Source organism: Danaus plexippus, assembly GCF_018135715.1.
Source record: "Danaus plexippus chromosome 22 unlocalized genomic scaffold, MEX_DaPlex mxdp_33, whole genome shotgun sequence".
Taxonomy (NCBI): Eukaryota; Metazoa; Arthropoda; class Insecta; order Lepidoptera; family Nymphalidae; genus Danaus; species Danaus plexippus.
In genome coordinates, this window is record NW_026869856.1 from 594018 (window position 1) to 610877 (window position 16860).

At 35.0% G+C, this 16860-nt stretch overlaps 2 protein-coding genes across 3 annotated transcripts; one reads left to right on the forward strand and one right to left on the reverse strand.

The window, feature by feature from the left end:
* The first annotated feature begins 260 nt into the window (after positions 1-260).
* On the forward strand, positions 261-3541 carry LOC116773562 (ATP synthase subunit gamma, mitochondrial). The gene is made up of 6 exons (XM_061528852.1): positions 261-366; positions 548-721; positions 1980-2058; positions 2349-2406; positions 2525-2682; positions 3037-3541. The coding sequence occupies exons 2-6, from the start codon at positions 558-560 to the stop codon at positions 3466-3468; spliced, it is 891 nt and encodes a 296-aa protein (XP_061384836.1). The 5' UTR covers positions 261-366; positions 548-557; the 3' UTR covers positions 3469-3541.
* Positions 3542-4368: 827 nt separating this feature from the next.
* LOC116773419 (uncharacterized abhydrolase domain-containing protein DDB_G0269086) lies at positions 4369-16517 on the reverse strand. Of its 2 annotated transcripts, XM_061528871.1 has the most exons (20): positions 16351-16517; positions 16092-16215; positions 15389-15543; positions 14018-14123; positions 13183-13302; positions 12702-12809; positions 12251-12333; positions 12084-12141; positions 11837-11891; positions 11150-11474; positions 10633-10729; positions 10300-10402; positions 9791-9875; positions 9165-9278; positions 8673-8839; positions 7636-7780; positions 6812-6960; positions 6352-6565; positions 5878-6059; positions 4369-5265 (listed from the first exon to the last, which is right to left on the reverse strand). In XM_061528871.1, the coding sequence occupies exons 1-20, from the start codon at positions 16429-16431 to the stop codon at positions 5262-5264; spliced, it is 2475 nt and encodes an 824-aa protein (XP_061384855.1). In that variant the 5' UTR covers positions 16432-16517; the 3' UTR covers positions 4369-5261. The 2 variants fall into 2 exon arrangements, with proteins under 2 accessions (XP_061384855.1, XP_061384856.1); XM_061528872.1 differs by lacking the exon at positions 4369-5265 and having other exon boundaries at positions 5874-6059.
* Positions 16518-16860: the final 343 nt, after the last annotated feature.

Below are 16860 nucleotides of genomic sequence, written 5' to 3' on the forward strand. Positions count from 1 at the left end.
CATCGACAAGAGGTGTTTTCAAATACAGGATACCAATCACTTAATTTAGTTTTCGTGGTATATTATTGTTAAAAAATCTCAAAGCTTAGTGGAATAGGTTTTACTATGGATATTGAAAATAAATCCGGTCTTGGACTTGAAAAAGTTACCAGGTTTATTTAAAAAAAGGAAACTTCAGGAAAAATCAAATTTAAGAAACATATCTTGCACTTTAAAAGTACTTGTAATTCTAGATTTGAGTTATATATATATATATTAAAGTTTTTTGTACTGGCATCCCTGTAAGAACGAACGTCGTCGTCCTTCCGACCAGCGACATTTTCGTCGGCTGGCATAGATTATTTAAATAGAAAAAGTCTTAAAAAAGTTAGTACAAGTGCTTATAATAATTCTATAAATCATTTTCACAGTGTGAATAAGGACCGCGTATTTATTTTCTGGCTAAACTGATAATTATTAAGGGGCGGCGGTGATCGCATTCTTACATAACTTTCCTACCGACATAACCTGAATCCTATCATCTGATTTTGTGTGTAATTGTTTTCAGAGTTGCTAAAATGTTGGGCCGTTTCGCACCGGGTGTCTGTACCCAAGTGACCATGGTGGTCAACCAGCAGCAAAACAGAAACATGGCTACTCTGAAAGCCATTTCTATCCGTTTGAAATCTGTTAAGAACATCCAAAAGATCACCCAATCAATGAAGATGGTGTCAGCTGCGAAGTAAGTAAAGAATAAAAATTTAAAAAGTACTGGCCAGTTGTAATCATAAAAGTAAAAAAAGTAATTCAATTTTGGAATACTGATCTTTGAATGAAGACTTGTTAATTAATTTAAAAAAGGAAAATGTTTCATTGTCATAATTATTGATAGTATGTCTATGTTTATTTTTATGTTAGGCATTTGTGGAACAACATAATTTTGTTCTTAAATTATCACCTATGTGGGATCTTAAACTTTTTACATATTTTATAATTTAAATAAGAAGAAATAGGCAATGAAACAGTATAACAAGGAAAATGTATTTTTACCATACATAAAAAGTATCAATATGAAACTTACATACAAAATATTAAAAATTTCATTATGACATAATAACATAGTCTTCCATTACATATGCTCCATTCTGCATAACAGATTTAATATACTGTGCAGTTTGTACACAGACGAAAGTTATTAATGAAAGAATTTACCATTATAAATATAAACTAAGTAAATTTTATTATAAGAATTCACTAAATTATTAACAACACACTTAATTACAATATATTCAAATAAGGAACCATTTTTTTTCTATACAATAAAATATTATATACAATTTCTTTCTTTGATTTTATCATGAAGGCCTTAATATATGAATCAAGTACTAGCTACATTGATTGTAAAAATATTATTACAGAAATTAATAAACGTCGGTAGCTTCCTTATATATATTTTTTTAACGGCAGAGTCAGAAACAGTCCTAAGAATATCCACTATGCAGTATGTTTGTCTCAATATGAAGTTAAAATAATATACAGAATGCTTAATTCCCTGATTTAAGCCGGGCGACAGTTGCTTCATTCATACAGCCAGTTAGTTTTCAATACAATAATTCAAAGGCATTTTGTTAAAATAATGTTTGGATAAATTAATCAAAAATTCCATATAATTTGTGTTCCATATAACCTTATGTAAACTTAAAATTGCAAATAAGAAATAGGATTTATAATATATTAAGAGATGCCCTTTTTTTCACTCATTATTTTAGTGTTTAGCTGCATTGTACGGTTACAGTTTCGGCTAGACCTAGACACTTATGATATACCTCTGAAATGTGCTTATATTATTGTATGACGCCTTTACAAATATGACATAAGAGATTTTAAATTATGATTTTGAATAAAAATTAGTTATTGTAGGATAAATGAGTGTAAATGTATATCATTACTTCCATGTACACACAAGTAAGTGGAGTAATATGGACTTCATTTAATTTCAGATACACTCGTGCTGAACGTGACTTGAAGGCTGCTCGTCCTTATGGAGAAGGTGCCTCCCAATTCTATGAGAAAGCTGAGGTAATTAGGCGACAATCCTACTTAGACCCCTATCCCAATCAAGCAGTGGAGTGTGATAGGATCTTTTTATATTTGTCAAGTAGACATACTACTTATAATAAGTGAAAACTTGGTTAATCCTATGGAAAAGAAACTCAAATAGGCTTTAATTGTAAAACTATTCCTTACATGTATAATGGGTGGTTTATATGTATTTTTAAAGCATGTTGCTACAAATTTTAAGTATACTGACAAAGGTCACAAATTTCTTCAAGTCCAAAAAGTATTAAGTTATTTGTTTAAAATTTCAGGTTTCCGCTCCGGAAGACGAACCGAAACAGCTTTACATAGCTATCACCTCTGATAGAGGTAGGATATAAACCAATACTTTCGAAATATTGTTCATATATTAGTTAATTACGTAATAATTTAATAGATTTTTTAAGATTTAGATGGAAATGTTTTAATATTTGGTATTTATCTCAAGGTCTGTGTGGAGCGGTTCACACCGGAGTGTCCAAAGTCATCAGGAACAGACTGTCCGAGCCTGATGCTGACAACATTCGTGTCATCTGTGTTGGTGATAAGTCAAGGGGAATATTACAGAGATTGTATGGAAAGCATATCATTACTGTGGCTAACGAGGTAAAATAAATTTTCATGGGACTTTGAGTGAAAAACAAAATGTCTTGAATTTGGTTAATTTATAGATTTAAACTTATAGATTTAGAGATATCAGTAGTTCAGTGCAATTTTGCTTTGTACATATTTTTTATTTCTTTCCATCATATAATTTCATAAATCATAATCATAACTGCCTGAAATTAAAATTACTTTGACCAGTTAATTAGCTATATATAAGTTAGCTCTTAAATAAAAGTAAAGCACAACAAGCAATTTTTTCTCATTGATATTATTGAAGCGTTCCATTAATTTTAATTAAAGTTTTAGCCGGACATATTAATTTTAACGACATAACTATAAAATATTTTTTCCCAGATCGGTCGTTTGCCTCCCACTTTCTTGGATGCTGCCAAATTAGCCAACGCTGTTATGAACTCGGGATATGACTTCGGATCGGGGAAGATCATCTACAACAAGTTCAGATCTGTCGTTTCGTACTCCCAAGCTGATTTGCCGGTTTTCAGTAAGAAGGCTATTGAGAGCGCACCGAAATTGGCCGTATACGACTCCTTGGACTCCGATGTGCTTCAATCCTACATGGAATTCTCGCTGGCTTCCATGCTTTTCTACGCTCTGAAGGAGGGAGCGTGTTCTGAACAGTCATCACGTATGACAGCCATGGATAACGCGTCCAAGAACGCCGGAGAGATGATCGACAAGTTGACCCTGACCTTCAACCGTACTCGGCAGGCCGTCATCACCAGAGAGCTGATCGAGATCATTTCCGGTGCAGCCGCACTCAACTAGTGTGAATCTTCATAATGTCAACACATTCGATTCCGTGGCTCATGTATGGTGTAATAAATTATGGTTAGACATATTATTTTGTTTCATTGAATTATCCGAGGACAGTCACGTGACTAACGTTTAGCGATACTTAAGTTGACAGCTGTTATTTAAACATATCACAGACTTGCATTGTAATAAGGAATTCAGGGTATTTAATTCTTTATATATTAAACTTTGGACATCATGGTATCAAAGTAGGTTTAATAAACAACTAGAAACTCCCTATAGTTAGTTTGACGTTACAAACTTAAAGTTCTACCATGAACCGCTAACTAAAACATTTTTTTATAATCATTGTTTTTTGCCGTTAATAATATTCTAGTGATGTATATGAAAAAATATATTTCTGTAATTTGTTAAATTCTTTATTAAGTTAGTGAAATTAAAAACATATAATTAATGTTACACCCGACATGGCAACTTGTAACTTAGTCTTCCAAAAGGCAAGCCTCAGCCTTACCAGCCTTTTGTTTTTAGTATATTTTATCACTGGCTATCGTTGGCGCCGCTTTGCTTACGACTGCTTTGTTTTATGCATTTAAATGAAACTAATATTATTCGGATATACTACGCGTGCTTTATTTTTTGTTAAAAAACTACCTACTCCCGACGTTTCGGTTACTTTTCAGCGACCGTCACATCACATCTATCTGCCCGTGATCACGGTCGCTGAAAAGTAACCGAAACCTCGGGAGTATGTAGTTTTTTTACAAAAATAAAGCACGCCTAGTATATCCGAATAACATTAGTTTCATTTATCTGATTTTAGTCAGGCGATGTGAACTCGCAAAACAGAACTATAATGTCGAATCTCTCAAACAATTTTCGTTGAATAATCAAACAAATAAAAATCAACAGAATGGTACAAAATTAATATTTATTACATAATTAATGGCTGTCTAATTTAAAACATCCTGTATAACATGATAAAGATCTGAGCGCGCGTGTCTCGAGCACTTCATATTGAACACTCTCAACCCTCCACAGATAATGTCTTCCTGTGCGAGGGTTCACTCCCCTCTTACACTAACATGCAATTAAATCTAAATAACAATACGAAGCGACATCTGTATAAATAACTTGTAAACCTATATGACATGATCCGAATTATTGCATTAATTTTTTTTTTAAATTTAAACTAAGGAGGTTTTAATTACTTAAAGAAGGTTGTAATAATAGATTATATTCAATACGCTCTCCATATAACAGAACATCGACGTATTCAAGTTGATTTTATTGTTATATATTATAAATTTTTTCTCCCTTCCATAGCCAATACCCATAACTAAATCTGTACCATTAGTAACAACTAATAACAGAGCCCAACAAAAAATACAACTCGTTTAGTTGTTAATGTCTCATTGATATATTACAGGCATATGTTGAGCCGCGATCTGTTACTTTGTCACACACAGGGCGACTTCTGACACTGATAATATTTATCAGCGGTATTAGTTAGCTATACTCATATAATGTTTTCAAAAAGCCATTACAAAATTTCAGCGACGCTACTTATTTACAGGTACACAGAGGAATTAACAAACGGACACACTAAATCTACTTCTCGATAAACGATGACATCTCATTATCTACAAAGTACATTACAATACATAATACGCTATCTAACGATACACCACGCTGTGGGTGACGGGTTATAATGTAACATGGAACTAACAGACAAACACACACAGTGTGACCGGGGACCGTCGAGTACGGCGGCGCCTGCGGGCTGCGACCACAGCCAGGTACGATCATCTGTAATGTAGCGACATACATTGTCAGTCAGAGATTGTCTCTCTTATATATAGTGATACCATAGCCTTTTATTCTAAACCAAAAACAGCGACCTTCTGAACTAAACTAAGCTCATCGTCACTACCTTTTTCTAAGTCGGGCGTGGGACTGGCTATTGAGTACTTGGTAACAATGGATGTGTACATGAGCGAGTTTATTTAGAAGATATACATTAGTTATAGTTTAGTCCAGAAGTAAGTAGTTTCTTGCTATAGTGTTAGTGTGGCACTGGCGATGATGCGCTTATCAAAATACATTCACGTTTATTGTACTTGTGTGTGTCTTGTCCAAGTTTAGTGTGTGCGTGTATTGTAGAAGCTTGTGCGTATGTGTGTATTGTACAACCATGTGTATGTATGTGTGTGTGTCAGTGTAAAGGGTTGTGTTTGTATATTGCGTAACGGTGTGGCCACAGCTACGAGCGGCGCGGACTGCGGCGCGGTAGGCGGTGAGCGGCAAAACAAATGGTAGACAACCTATGAAGCATGCCACGGCTACTGTACTGTATGTTTGTTTTGTATTGTCCACGTGTGTTTCTGTGTGCGCGTGTGTTGTATGACGTGTCTGCCTCACTCGTCCAGCGTGGCCAGCCTGGGCGGTGTCCTCCAAACGGCGGAGGACGTTCTCTTGAGGCGGGCTCGCTCTATGTTAGGGAAGATCTCCCTTAGGTCCGGAGTGTGCTCCCTCACTGAGAAGAGACGGTCGATGTGATGCTGGCTGATACGGGACTGGATCGACAGTTGAATGCGACGATTCTGAGAACAGTATTATATATAAATAAAAAATAAGCTAAGTATATACAAATTATCTGTGACCTCTGTTTGTTTCTGTGAATAAAACCTGAAAAAAAGGATGTCATAGATATATAATAAATACATACTTTACATAACACTTCCTGAAGTGCTACACATCACTAATTTGGTTAAATACAATTCTAAATATAGAATTACCATTCAATTTTTATATTATAAAGATTCCTTATGATTCTTTTTAGAGATAAAGAACATTTCAAAGTCCAATATATATTGATCCGCGTTAAGACATTACCTTGGAGGTGCTCCATACTGGTGGTGGTCTCTCCGGGGGTTCTTCTTCATCGGAGTTGAGGTGTTGGAAGCCGTCCTGCATGTACACGGGCTCTATGGCCGCCATCTTGTTGGGTGTTCTGTCTCCCTCTAATTTCTTCATCTTCATTCTCTCCATGAATTCTCGTTGTCTCCGCTCTATCTCTTTCTGCATTTGAGCTGCTTCCTTCTTCATGCTGTGTTTAGGGAGTATTGTATACTGTTTGTGTTCATTTTGTTATGTTTATATATTTGAAGTTACTCTGCTTCTTGATAGTAAGTTTCAATAATTGCACACAAATATTACTTTAATGAATAAAATACCATCAATATTTGTTAATAGATTAATTTTAAGATCCTATATATTAATCAGGTTGAACCTCCTTTGAGTATTCCCCAATGTACACAGCCCTAGCCTAGCTTATTCCCTCCTTCCTACTTACATCTTTTCCTCCTCCAGCTGCCTCCTCCTAGCCTCCTCGACTTTCCTTTGTTCGTTCTGCAGTCTACTGGCTCGTGCAGCTTCCTCTAGCTTCCTCCGTTCCTCTGTCTCGGCAGCCTTACGTGCTTGCTCCAACTTTTTCTTCTCGACCTGGTTAGATAATATTCTATATGGTTGATTGTTTAAAATAAATTTTTGAATAGAGTATACGTTGAGCATCCTTGTTTGTTGGTCTATGAGGAAGTTCGCAGTCGCCCAGTAGGCATACAACACATTCTCACTTGCACAAACAACAAAATTGATTCCATACATTTGTGTTTCGCTAAAGAAAATATACAAAAATTCATTTTCAAATTTAATTACAGGTTTAAATCAAGTAATATTTCCGAATGAATTACTCGTTTTTATTTTGAGCTCCGTACTGCCGACGTTTCGGTTTGTTTGCAGCAACCGTGATCACAGGCGGACGAGATGAAAATCTTAGCAAAGCAACCGAAACGTCGGCAGTATGTAGTTCAAAATAATAAGAAAAACGAGTAGTACATCTTAAAATATTACTTTGATTTGAATGAATGCTCGCGAGATTCATAGATATCTTTATTTACAGATTTAAAGTATTTTTAACCGACTACAAAAAGGAGGTTTCTTTATTTGTCCGTATATATGCTTCTTTTTTTAACTGGTTGTTCGCCGGTAACTTCGTCGTTTATGAACCGATTTTGATATTTGTTTTTTTATCTATCTTGTGAAAAACCAATATATATATATATAATATATATATATATATATATATATATCGCGGTTACATCCTATATAAAACCTGACCTCTTTAAGTCTATCCATCCTCCCCTGGTCGGCCTGTATCTGCCTCTCCCGTCTTTCCTTCTCGGCCGCTTGAAGCGCTGCACGTCTCATGTTCTCAGCCGCTGTTCTAGCCGCTGCAGCCGCTGACATTTTCTCTTCCCTCTTTCTGAAAGAATTAAAGAGTTCAAATTAATATTATACGAAATGGTATCCATAACTATTTGATTACTATACGAGGCAAAATTTTCTTTTTAGACTTTTTTAAATGACTTAGTAGGATTAATAAAACTTTTTGGTAATCGGAGGTTTTTTTTTCAAAGCCTTCAAAAACTTTAATATTATCTGTGCATTGATACAGGTAATATAAACGATCTGACCTTTTGTTTAAAGTATTCGTGAATTGAAAACGAAATACAAATATAATGAAAACATTTGACATTTTCTCATTAAATTTCTGCATATCATAATATAAATTGTAGGTAATGATAAGTTCCACTGTAACCAGCTGTTCCGTAGTATAGTCATGAGTTCCGCTCAACAATGATTCAACACTAGTTTCTCTCGCGGCTTCGTCCGCGGATTTCAAGTTGGGATCAGAGTGCAGCTCATACAGCATTACAACAATATTAGCCAATCGCTGACAACATTATTGTCACGCGTCTTCATTCACAATGCTATCGTTTTGACCTTATCACAACTACACGGAGTTTTACGACAAGTAATAGTCATTCTCATCTTGATAAAATCTCCATGGCTGTACATAATCGTATTTATGATATAAATCTTACTACAGATTACTCGTTTTGTAGCGCCATAAGATATGAGATATTCAAGCGTAGCGCGGTTCTATCTATAATGGTTAAGTTATATAGTGTATACAACACTAATAGTTTATTCACTACTTATTCCTAGTGTGTTGTTTTTAAAATAGTAAAATACGCGTAGTATAACCGAAAAATATTAGTTTCATTTATATGAACCCTCGCGATACTCTTAGCTTGTAGTGTATGTGATTTACATATAATTAATATATCACATATTATAGTGCACATGTATACCTTCGTTGCATCTCCTTCTTAGCCTCTAGCATCGCCTCCTTCTTCCTTCTCGCGTCCTCTTTTTCTCTTCTCTCGTCGTCTCTGGCGACACTTATCTTAGAGGCGGAGGCTGTTACCGAAGTCTTCATAGGGATGTTAGAACGAGGCTTCGACGCCGACGATGATATCTGACGAAACATGTTTGAAATATAAGAATAGTTATTTCTTACTAAGCGCATATAAAGTGGTGCATATACTATAACCACTTAATATATTCTGTCTCTGTCTGTTCCGGCTTTATTATGATACGGCTGGGGCGATTTTGATAAGACTCTGACAGACTGATAGTTAATATAATAAAAATTAACCTAGGGTTTTTAAATAAATAAATAAATAAATAATAAAATTTACAAGAAAGAAGTTGAGGCCGCGACTGATGATTGATATCACGGCCCCCAACCCCAATGGTATAGAAAAACATTAAATTTTGAGAAATTTAAAGGACATTAATACCTGCGGTGGTTTTCCGTTGAATATGAGGTTGTTCATCTTGCTGAGGGTGTCCGTCGATATAACCGGCCTCGTCCTGTCCGGCGGCGTCTGAGTGTCTGGGTCGACTGGGACCTCCTGAAATTTTATGTCAAATTTAATAGTAATAATAATATATAAATTATCTGACACCAAGATAGAACTATCGGGGTGACTTTATCGGTAACCAGCCGTCTCTTAAAGACAGCCAATAAGGAATACTAATATATACATATTAGGTAGCAAATATATATCTGTTATGGTAAGTAATTAAAATTAAGACATGACACAAAAATAAATGATTTATTTTATATATAATTGTATGCCTATTTATAATACATTATTTAATAAAATACCTAATAGTTTTCTGGATGTTTAAATAAATACAAGCTCCTCGGATACTGCTTATATTATGACTGCATGATGAAACGCGTAGTATCCGCATATATTAGTTTCATTAAAATGAGTACACGCGAAAATCTTAAGTGTCTTTTTCAGATATTTATTCAGTCAATCCAATACCGAGGAATATCTGCCAGGGCGTGTTTTAAATGTTTGTGCGTTAAAATCGTAATAAAAGCTCCTTTATTGACTAGTGTATACAAAGATACCTTTTTAGTCATAGCTCTAGTCTTAGTGCGGGTCACTCTCGTAGCCATTTCTTCAAACTGTTGCACTTTCTCTTTTACAGCGGAACTGAAAAAAAAATATATATAAAAAATATATTTAAATTCTCAAACATAATTGTATTAAATAAATAATATTTGTCACAATGTTTGTTTTCCAGTCGCATCGCACTCATTTGAAAACTGGAAAACTGAAAAATAAACGTCTAACATGTAGAGAGTAGAAACTATATTTTTCGGTGGACTTTGTTGCAAGCTATGATTCACGAGTTCACGTCGAACTAAACACAGGCAGTTTATAGTTTTCCAATGAAACAAATTCACATACGATATTATTAACGTAGAGTGACGAAGGAAATAGAAAAAAAGTGTTGAACGTCGCAATAGTTTTAAGGCTATGTGAAGCTAGAAATATGTTAAGTTACTAAAGGCTAAAGGCCTTAGGCCTATTACGTTAGTAACACTTTATATTGAAATTCCTTAGTTATACTAACGTGGGCTCCGGCAGCTGTCTGTTAGGCGGCGTCTTCATTTCCAGCGATTCGTCGTCAGTCAAGAGCGAGTCGTCGCCCGTTTCAGCTGCAGCCTTATCTGAAACTATATATACAGTCGCATGTGTCTGCGCTTTGAACTTGTAACGACTAGTTTAAAATGCGTTGCTCATGATATCTGGGTGAATTGAGAATAATCCCTTTATAATAGTAACAAATATATATACGGCTTAAATTCGTCATCATTCCAACAACTTCCAGATGTAACCCGTTCCAGATCCCGTTTTGATTAAGACTCAGATAATTTCACTATAGAAGTTCTTTGTGTATAGTCACCTTTCTCCAACACCACTGTTTCGTTCATTATCCCGTCGTTCCGCTTGTCTTCTGTTCTGTTCTGCTTGTCTAGCACCACCGTCTCGTTCATTTTCCTCTACAAGGTTATATTTAATATAACATGTAACCACAGCACAATAAAATATCACAATATCCTAGTATATCAAGATAAACAGACAACTGTTTTGGGAAAATTACGTATTGATTATTTTTTTTTCACAATGTACATTATCGATTAAAATTATACAACACTAGTGACTGCCAGCGGCTCCGACCGCCACGGCATCAGAGTCGGAGTCAATGAGGAGTGTATTGAAACGGTACACGTAGTATGCGGGAGTCTAACCTACACAGCGACCACAGCGCCAGCTGGCGGGCTGGTTTGTGAATTTAAAACATCCATAAACATAGAGGTATGCAAAACTTCATTCAAATCGGTCCAGCTGTGTATGGCTTCAGTGACACGCATACATACATACCTGAATATTATATATATATATTATATAAGCCGTCTCACCGCCGCCGGGGGCGTGTCGGGCGCGCGCGGGCACTCGGCCTGCGGCACCACGACCGTGTCATCCATGTGGCAGCTGATGGTGACGGTGCAGTCCAGGCCGCGCGCGTCCTCGGCCGGCTGCTCGCCCGCGGCCCGCGCGCCCCGCCCCTGCTGGTCTGCGTCGTCTCCGCAGTCTTCGCGCACCCTGAGTTTCGTCTTCGGCACTATCGTCTGCAGCACGGGCGACCGCGCCTCGCTGTCTGACGTATCTACTGGTTTTATTTCCAAATCACTTTCCTTTTTTTCAATGTCGTTTTCAATTTTATCTTCGTTTTCTTGTTTTTCACTGAAATTTTAAAGTATTTTCTGTTAAATTTGAGAGATCGTTGTGACATTTTAATATAAGCATTTAATAAGCTTTGTTACTTTGGATTTGATACTCAAATATAATTCAACCGGATACCTATAACTTGAACTCTTACGACAGGTCTGCATCAGTAAACTGAATACGCAGCGCTTACAGTCTCTTAATACATACATCTACATTGATACTATCAAGTGTGATATATGAATGCAACACGCGAAACTTTCCGTGTGTAATTAGTACGAACAGACTTATGGTAAGAATATATGATATGTCGTTGTTTCGAAATGTGAAAAGTTAATTTTTTTACATATATTAGTTAATAAAACATTTTCTAGACTCACGAAACTTTTCTCGCTCTCCTCGTACGTTTCGGCCGCGGTTTCTCAGCCGGGGACGCTGTAACAACATATAATCATTTTATAATATTTAATTCTTAAAAAAATATAACAAATCGAAATTGCATACAGGATAATACATATATTGATATATATCGCACATAAGGTAATAGATGAAAAGAGAGTACAGGGTGTATTATAATTTGAATTACGTAAGTACGTGTTAGTATATTAGTGACGTTCATGTACAAACCGGTTACGTTTTCGACAGAAGTTTCCTTTTCCGCCTCAACGGTTGATGTTTCTTGAGCCTGAAAATATTTTTTATATAATTTATGTATGGCAATAATATCATATAGTTGAATAAGGGAGTTTGTTTATAAAAATTATCTTGTTTCGTTGGCGTCATTGGTCACTCACCTTCTTCCCCCTGGTTCTCCTGTTTCCTTCTCTGTCTTCTTGTTCTGTGAGTCTAGCACGACTCGAGCGGACGGGTCGCGCGGCTGAGGAAACACTATTCGTTATCTATAACTCATTACTTGTACAGAAGGTGCGGTTTAAGAACCGATGCTAATGAGGAATTATGATTGGTTGATTTACAGTATTCACCCAGCTATTCGCGAGAATTAAAAATCCTAGCAATATATCGAATTTACAATCTTAATTAATGTCGGTTTTTTGTAAAAAACATCGTTAAAATCACATTCCGTGCTAGTAACTCAATTCTGAATGAACTGATGAATACTGTCCTAATAATGACTGAAAGCAAGATAAATTCCAGTCGTGTGATGTGCACGCGTGATACGAGCTATAAACAAATGTAATTCGTGTTGTTTACAATGTCTATCTCGTCTGGTTGTCGTCGCCATACCTGTCTGTGGCGTCATGGTGTCCGTCTGTTTCCTGGTCCGGGTCGCACGTCTCCTGTCTGTGTCTCCGTCGCTAACGTCTTCCGGTTTGTCGACCTTCCTGCGCGGTTCTGGGAATTTTTTTCGGTTCAGTATAATGCATATTTAATGAGTTCTCAATAAAATTGCACCTATTGTTATAGCGGTGTTTATATGAAAGTTTTATTTATCTTAAAACCAAACAAGTGTCTGTCACACGCAAGTGGTCAACTGTAGTCTTTTCTAATAAACTCTGTATAAACGATTTTTCTTCATTCTTAGTCTGCGCTTTGACCTTCTTGTGTTATTGAATGTTACATCCGCGTGTCTCATATAATATGACGGTTATTCCAATAAGTAACGGTCCTGTGTGATAGTTTTTGATAGTTCCGCTTCGGTCACCCATCCAATGTTAGGCAACGCGTACTGTTGCTTAATCCGGTAGTAGGTAAATATTTAACTTACTCGGTACAGGCGGAGGCGGCATTGCTATTTCCTCTTTGAACTCCTGCTTCACTTCCACATTAACTGGCACGGATTCGATATCTATTGGCTCGGGAGGGAGTGAAATTTTCTCTTCTTTTACTGAAGTAATTAAGAAAATTTATAATTATCGGTAGACTGGTTGTAATTTTGTCAAAATTTAATTTCGTTTTTCACTGTCTAAGTCACTGCATTTAGAAGGGATGTTTTTACGTTTCTTGATTGGTTGAGAAAGTTATAGGAGTTTTAGAGGTGTTCTCAATATGACAATAATAGAGGTGACGAAGATAGAGAAAAACGCTTTGACAGAGTGAGATAGCGTTAGTGGCCCATAGGGGTCAGCTGGCGTGGGATGTATTTATTTATCTCATGCTCTTTACTGAGGTCAAAAACAATTTTTATGAGGAAACTAATATTATTCGGATGTACTAGGCGTGCTTTATTTTTGTAAAAAACTACATACTCCCGACGTTTCGGTTACTTTTCAGCGACCGTGATCACGGGCAGACGAGGTCACATCTCGTCTGCTTAGGTAAAAGAGTCTTTTCTTAAAATTTGTAAAGCGTAAGATAAAATGAAAATAAAAAATTAAATATTTTTGGAATCAACAAACATTATTATAAGAACCATAAATCTAAGAGCGTGAGAGAATTGTTTAGTACATTTGGTTTGCAGATGTTTTGAAAGTTATAATATTTGACTTATTTGTCTCGGTTCCGAGAGCGATGGTTCAGTCGGGGCCGCGACTGTACGCGTATTACGGCAGTCGCGGGTTCAACGCCCGCTATTTATGTTACGTCATCGTTACCGTACGTACTCCGTATCGTCGGTTCGGGGTCGTTTTCTTTGTCGTCGTCTTTTCGGCGCCTGCGCTTCTGAGTCGAGTTCTCTCTACGGAGTTTCTCAGTTAGATTTACATTTACCTAAAAAAAAAATGTTTTTTATGATGTGAATATTCATATTATACTAGTTAATATTATATATAAGATATATATCTAAGATTTTCGCGTGTACTCATTTGGACGTAACTAATGTTTTAGTACTACGAATTTTTTTATTACTTTGTAACCAATCCCGACGTTTCGGTTCCTGTACAGCGACTTATCATTGTTAAAATAAAAAAAATATATATACTATGTACTCACAAAATAAAAAAAAAAAGCAAAACAACAGAAAACCATAGTTTCATTGATACTAGATTGTACAGCGACCTCGGCCGGTAATTTAATTGTGTTGAGAAAGAAATTAAATGCTTCGTTTTAAATAAAAAAGTCTTGGAATACTCCTCAATGAAGAGGGTGCATACAGATGTGTTCAGTGACTTATCAAACAGACCTCTGACATATAATTCAGATATAACATCAAAGTGTACTCGTCTGTTTTGAAAATAAGTCAATACATTATGAAATAATAATAATAATAATTTCCTTATTTCTCGTCTCAATGAAATTTCTTTTCAATGGAATGTTAAGCGGCTTGTACTGAATGTTGCTGTATTGTAACGTCCATCGAATCATTTTAACTAACTTAGAATAACATTAATTGTATTGAGTAATAAGAAAAATATTCAATTAACTAAATATATGAATAGTTTTTACCAAATGTTCGAGATGCTGTACTTTTGAACTCTACTTGGACTATTAATCTGTACCAAATTATACATAAAATCTTATATATGATAACATATATACAGGATACAGCTAACTCTGTGTGTTCAGTTTGACAGTTGTAACTCATACTAAGGATATTTGTCAGTATAATAACTTCTATCATTAATGAAAAAAAATAATGGTTACCAAGATTTAAACGGATGTATGGATATTATATGAATGTATTATGGTGCAACATATGTTGACCCTGATTAACCATATATAACTATTGTAGAGCTAAATTATTACACAAATATATATATATACACACTTTACAGTCAGTCTGTATGTAATCGTTATCGGGTACAGGTAGTAACAGTTCTAATATTAATACAGACATGATACTAATTTGAAGTTATACCACATCTGGAGATAGCACAATGATGTTTCCATCAAAAATTCTGACTTGTCCTCTGACCTGAACAGATCAATTGATTATAATATATCAAGAATTAATCAATATTAAGAAACTTGTTTTCTTCTTACTAGAAAAGGCTATTAATAAAAGCTAGTGTTAATAATATTATCTGTATACGTACTTGTTTGCTAATAATGCTTTGAGCTTTAACGGATGCCTTGCGTTTCTGTCGTTTTTCAATTTCGGGACTCTCCATACCTTCCACTTCATGTTTGCTACGTTTCTTTGGTCTCTGCTCCGTGTTATCTGACGGTTCATCAGCTTTCGGTGTTTCATCTTCGGGTAATGTTTGTTATGAAAATGTTGATTGTTTAATATTTAACATTCAACTTAAAGAACGTTTTTGTAACTTGTTCGTCAAAGAAACTTAGGTATTATAAGAATTTACAAAACGTTGTTTAATGAGATCTAAAACTTTATGTAATCATTTAAATGTAACTAATGTTTTCGCATTACTACGAGTTATTTTATTATTTTTAAGACTACATACTCCCGACGTTTCGATTATTTTGCAGCGATCGAAAATATTAGTTAAAATGTTTCATTTACACGATGTTTAAGTTGTAATGGAGGAATCTCACTACATCACGTAATAGATACGAGACAAATTATAGTAACTAAGTTATATTACTTTCTGTTACTCGACAAAAACTCAATGAAACTAGTAGTAAATTCAATTGGGTATATTAAAAAATTTAGATCGTTTCAAGTAGGGGCCAAGGGGTGATCACATAGTTGAATAAACTTCTAGAGCTAGATAAGTGAATAATATTGTTAAGTTTTGTTTAAAACTAAAATTTATGGTAGACTGTTGTTTGTTTTACCTTCGTCCTCGTGTATACTTTGAAGGATTGTCGTATGATTCTTATCCTTTTGAGACTTATCGCGGCTTTTACTCTTGGAATTCAGATATTCATCCTTTAACTTATCCAATGAGAGGAATGCGGCCTAGAATCCATGTTTTCACACAAATTAAAGAAAATGTATTATATTTAAGCACATCATATTGAAATTACAGCTAAAACTTAAAAGACACGAAATACTACATCGTGTATGATAATTTTTGAGGATAAACATCTTTACCTCGAGGTCATCGTTAAAATTTTTAGTAAACGCATTTGATATTTCATTTAGTTTTGGTAGCAATTCACTAAAAATTGACATAATGAAATAAAGTACTTCACTTTCATAAAAGTTTTATAAAATTTGACAAACGCTAGAAAACACTACACAAACGAAAACCGTTTGAAATTAAAATACTATACTGCCAACCTTACGGGGTTCAACGAATGAGAGCAGAAGTGTTTGGATGCGTTCACTAAATGAAGTTAAAGACAATAATGAAGTTTTTTCTACGTTAAAATAATTTTATTCATAATAATGAATTATATATTTTTATTCTCATATTTATTAAAACATTCAGATAATAAATTATATTTATTTAAAATTTAGGACACTATATCTTTTACTTTTATTAAAATACAGAGATCTTCAAATAACAATAAAGAATATCGTTACCTGGTTTTAAATCAATATCACAATTCAAACAAGTTTAGTTCTCACTATAATTAAAACTTTTAGTTCAAAGTTATC

Bases quoted from the DNA above. Each gene is read 5' to 3' on its own strand.
- LOC116773562 (XM_061528852.1), top strand. From the start codon at position 558: ATGTTGGGCCGTTTCGCACCGGGTGTCTGTACCCAAGTGACCATGGTG. The intron at 722-1,979 runs GTAAGTAAAGAA...ATTTAATTTCAG, and splicing joins AAGATGGTGTCAGCTGCGAA to ATACACTCGTGCTGAACGTG. The intron at 2,407-2,524 runs GTAGGATATAAA...ATTTATCTCAAG, and splicing joins AGCTATCACCTCTGATAGAG to GTCTGTGTGGAGCGGTTCAC.
- LOC116773419 (XM_061528871.1), bottom strand. From the start codon at position 16,431: ATGTCAATTTTTAGTGAATTGCTACCAAAACTAAATGAAATATCAAAT. The intron at 15,544-16,091 runs GTAAAACAAACA...CATTACCCGAAG, and splicing joins AAGTATACACGAGGACGAAG to ATGAAACACCGAAAGCTGAT. The intron at 7,781-8,672 runs GTATACATGTGC...TAATTCTTTCAG, and splicing joins AAGAAGGAGATGCAACGAAG to AAAGAGGGAAGAGAAAATGT.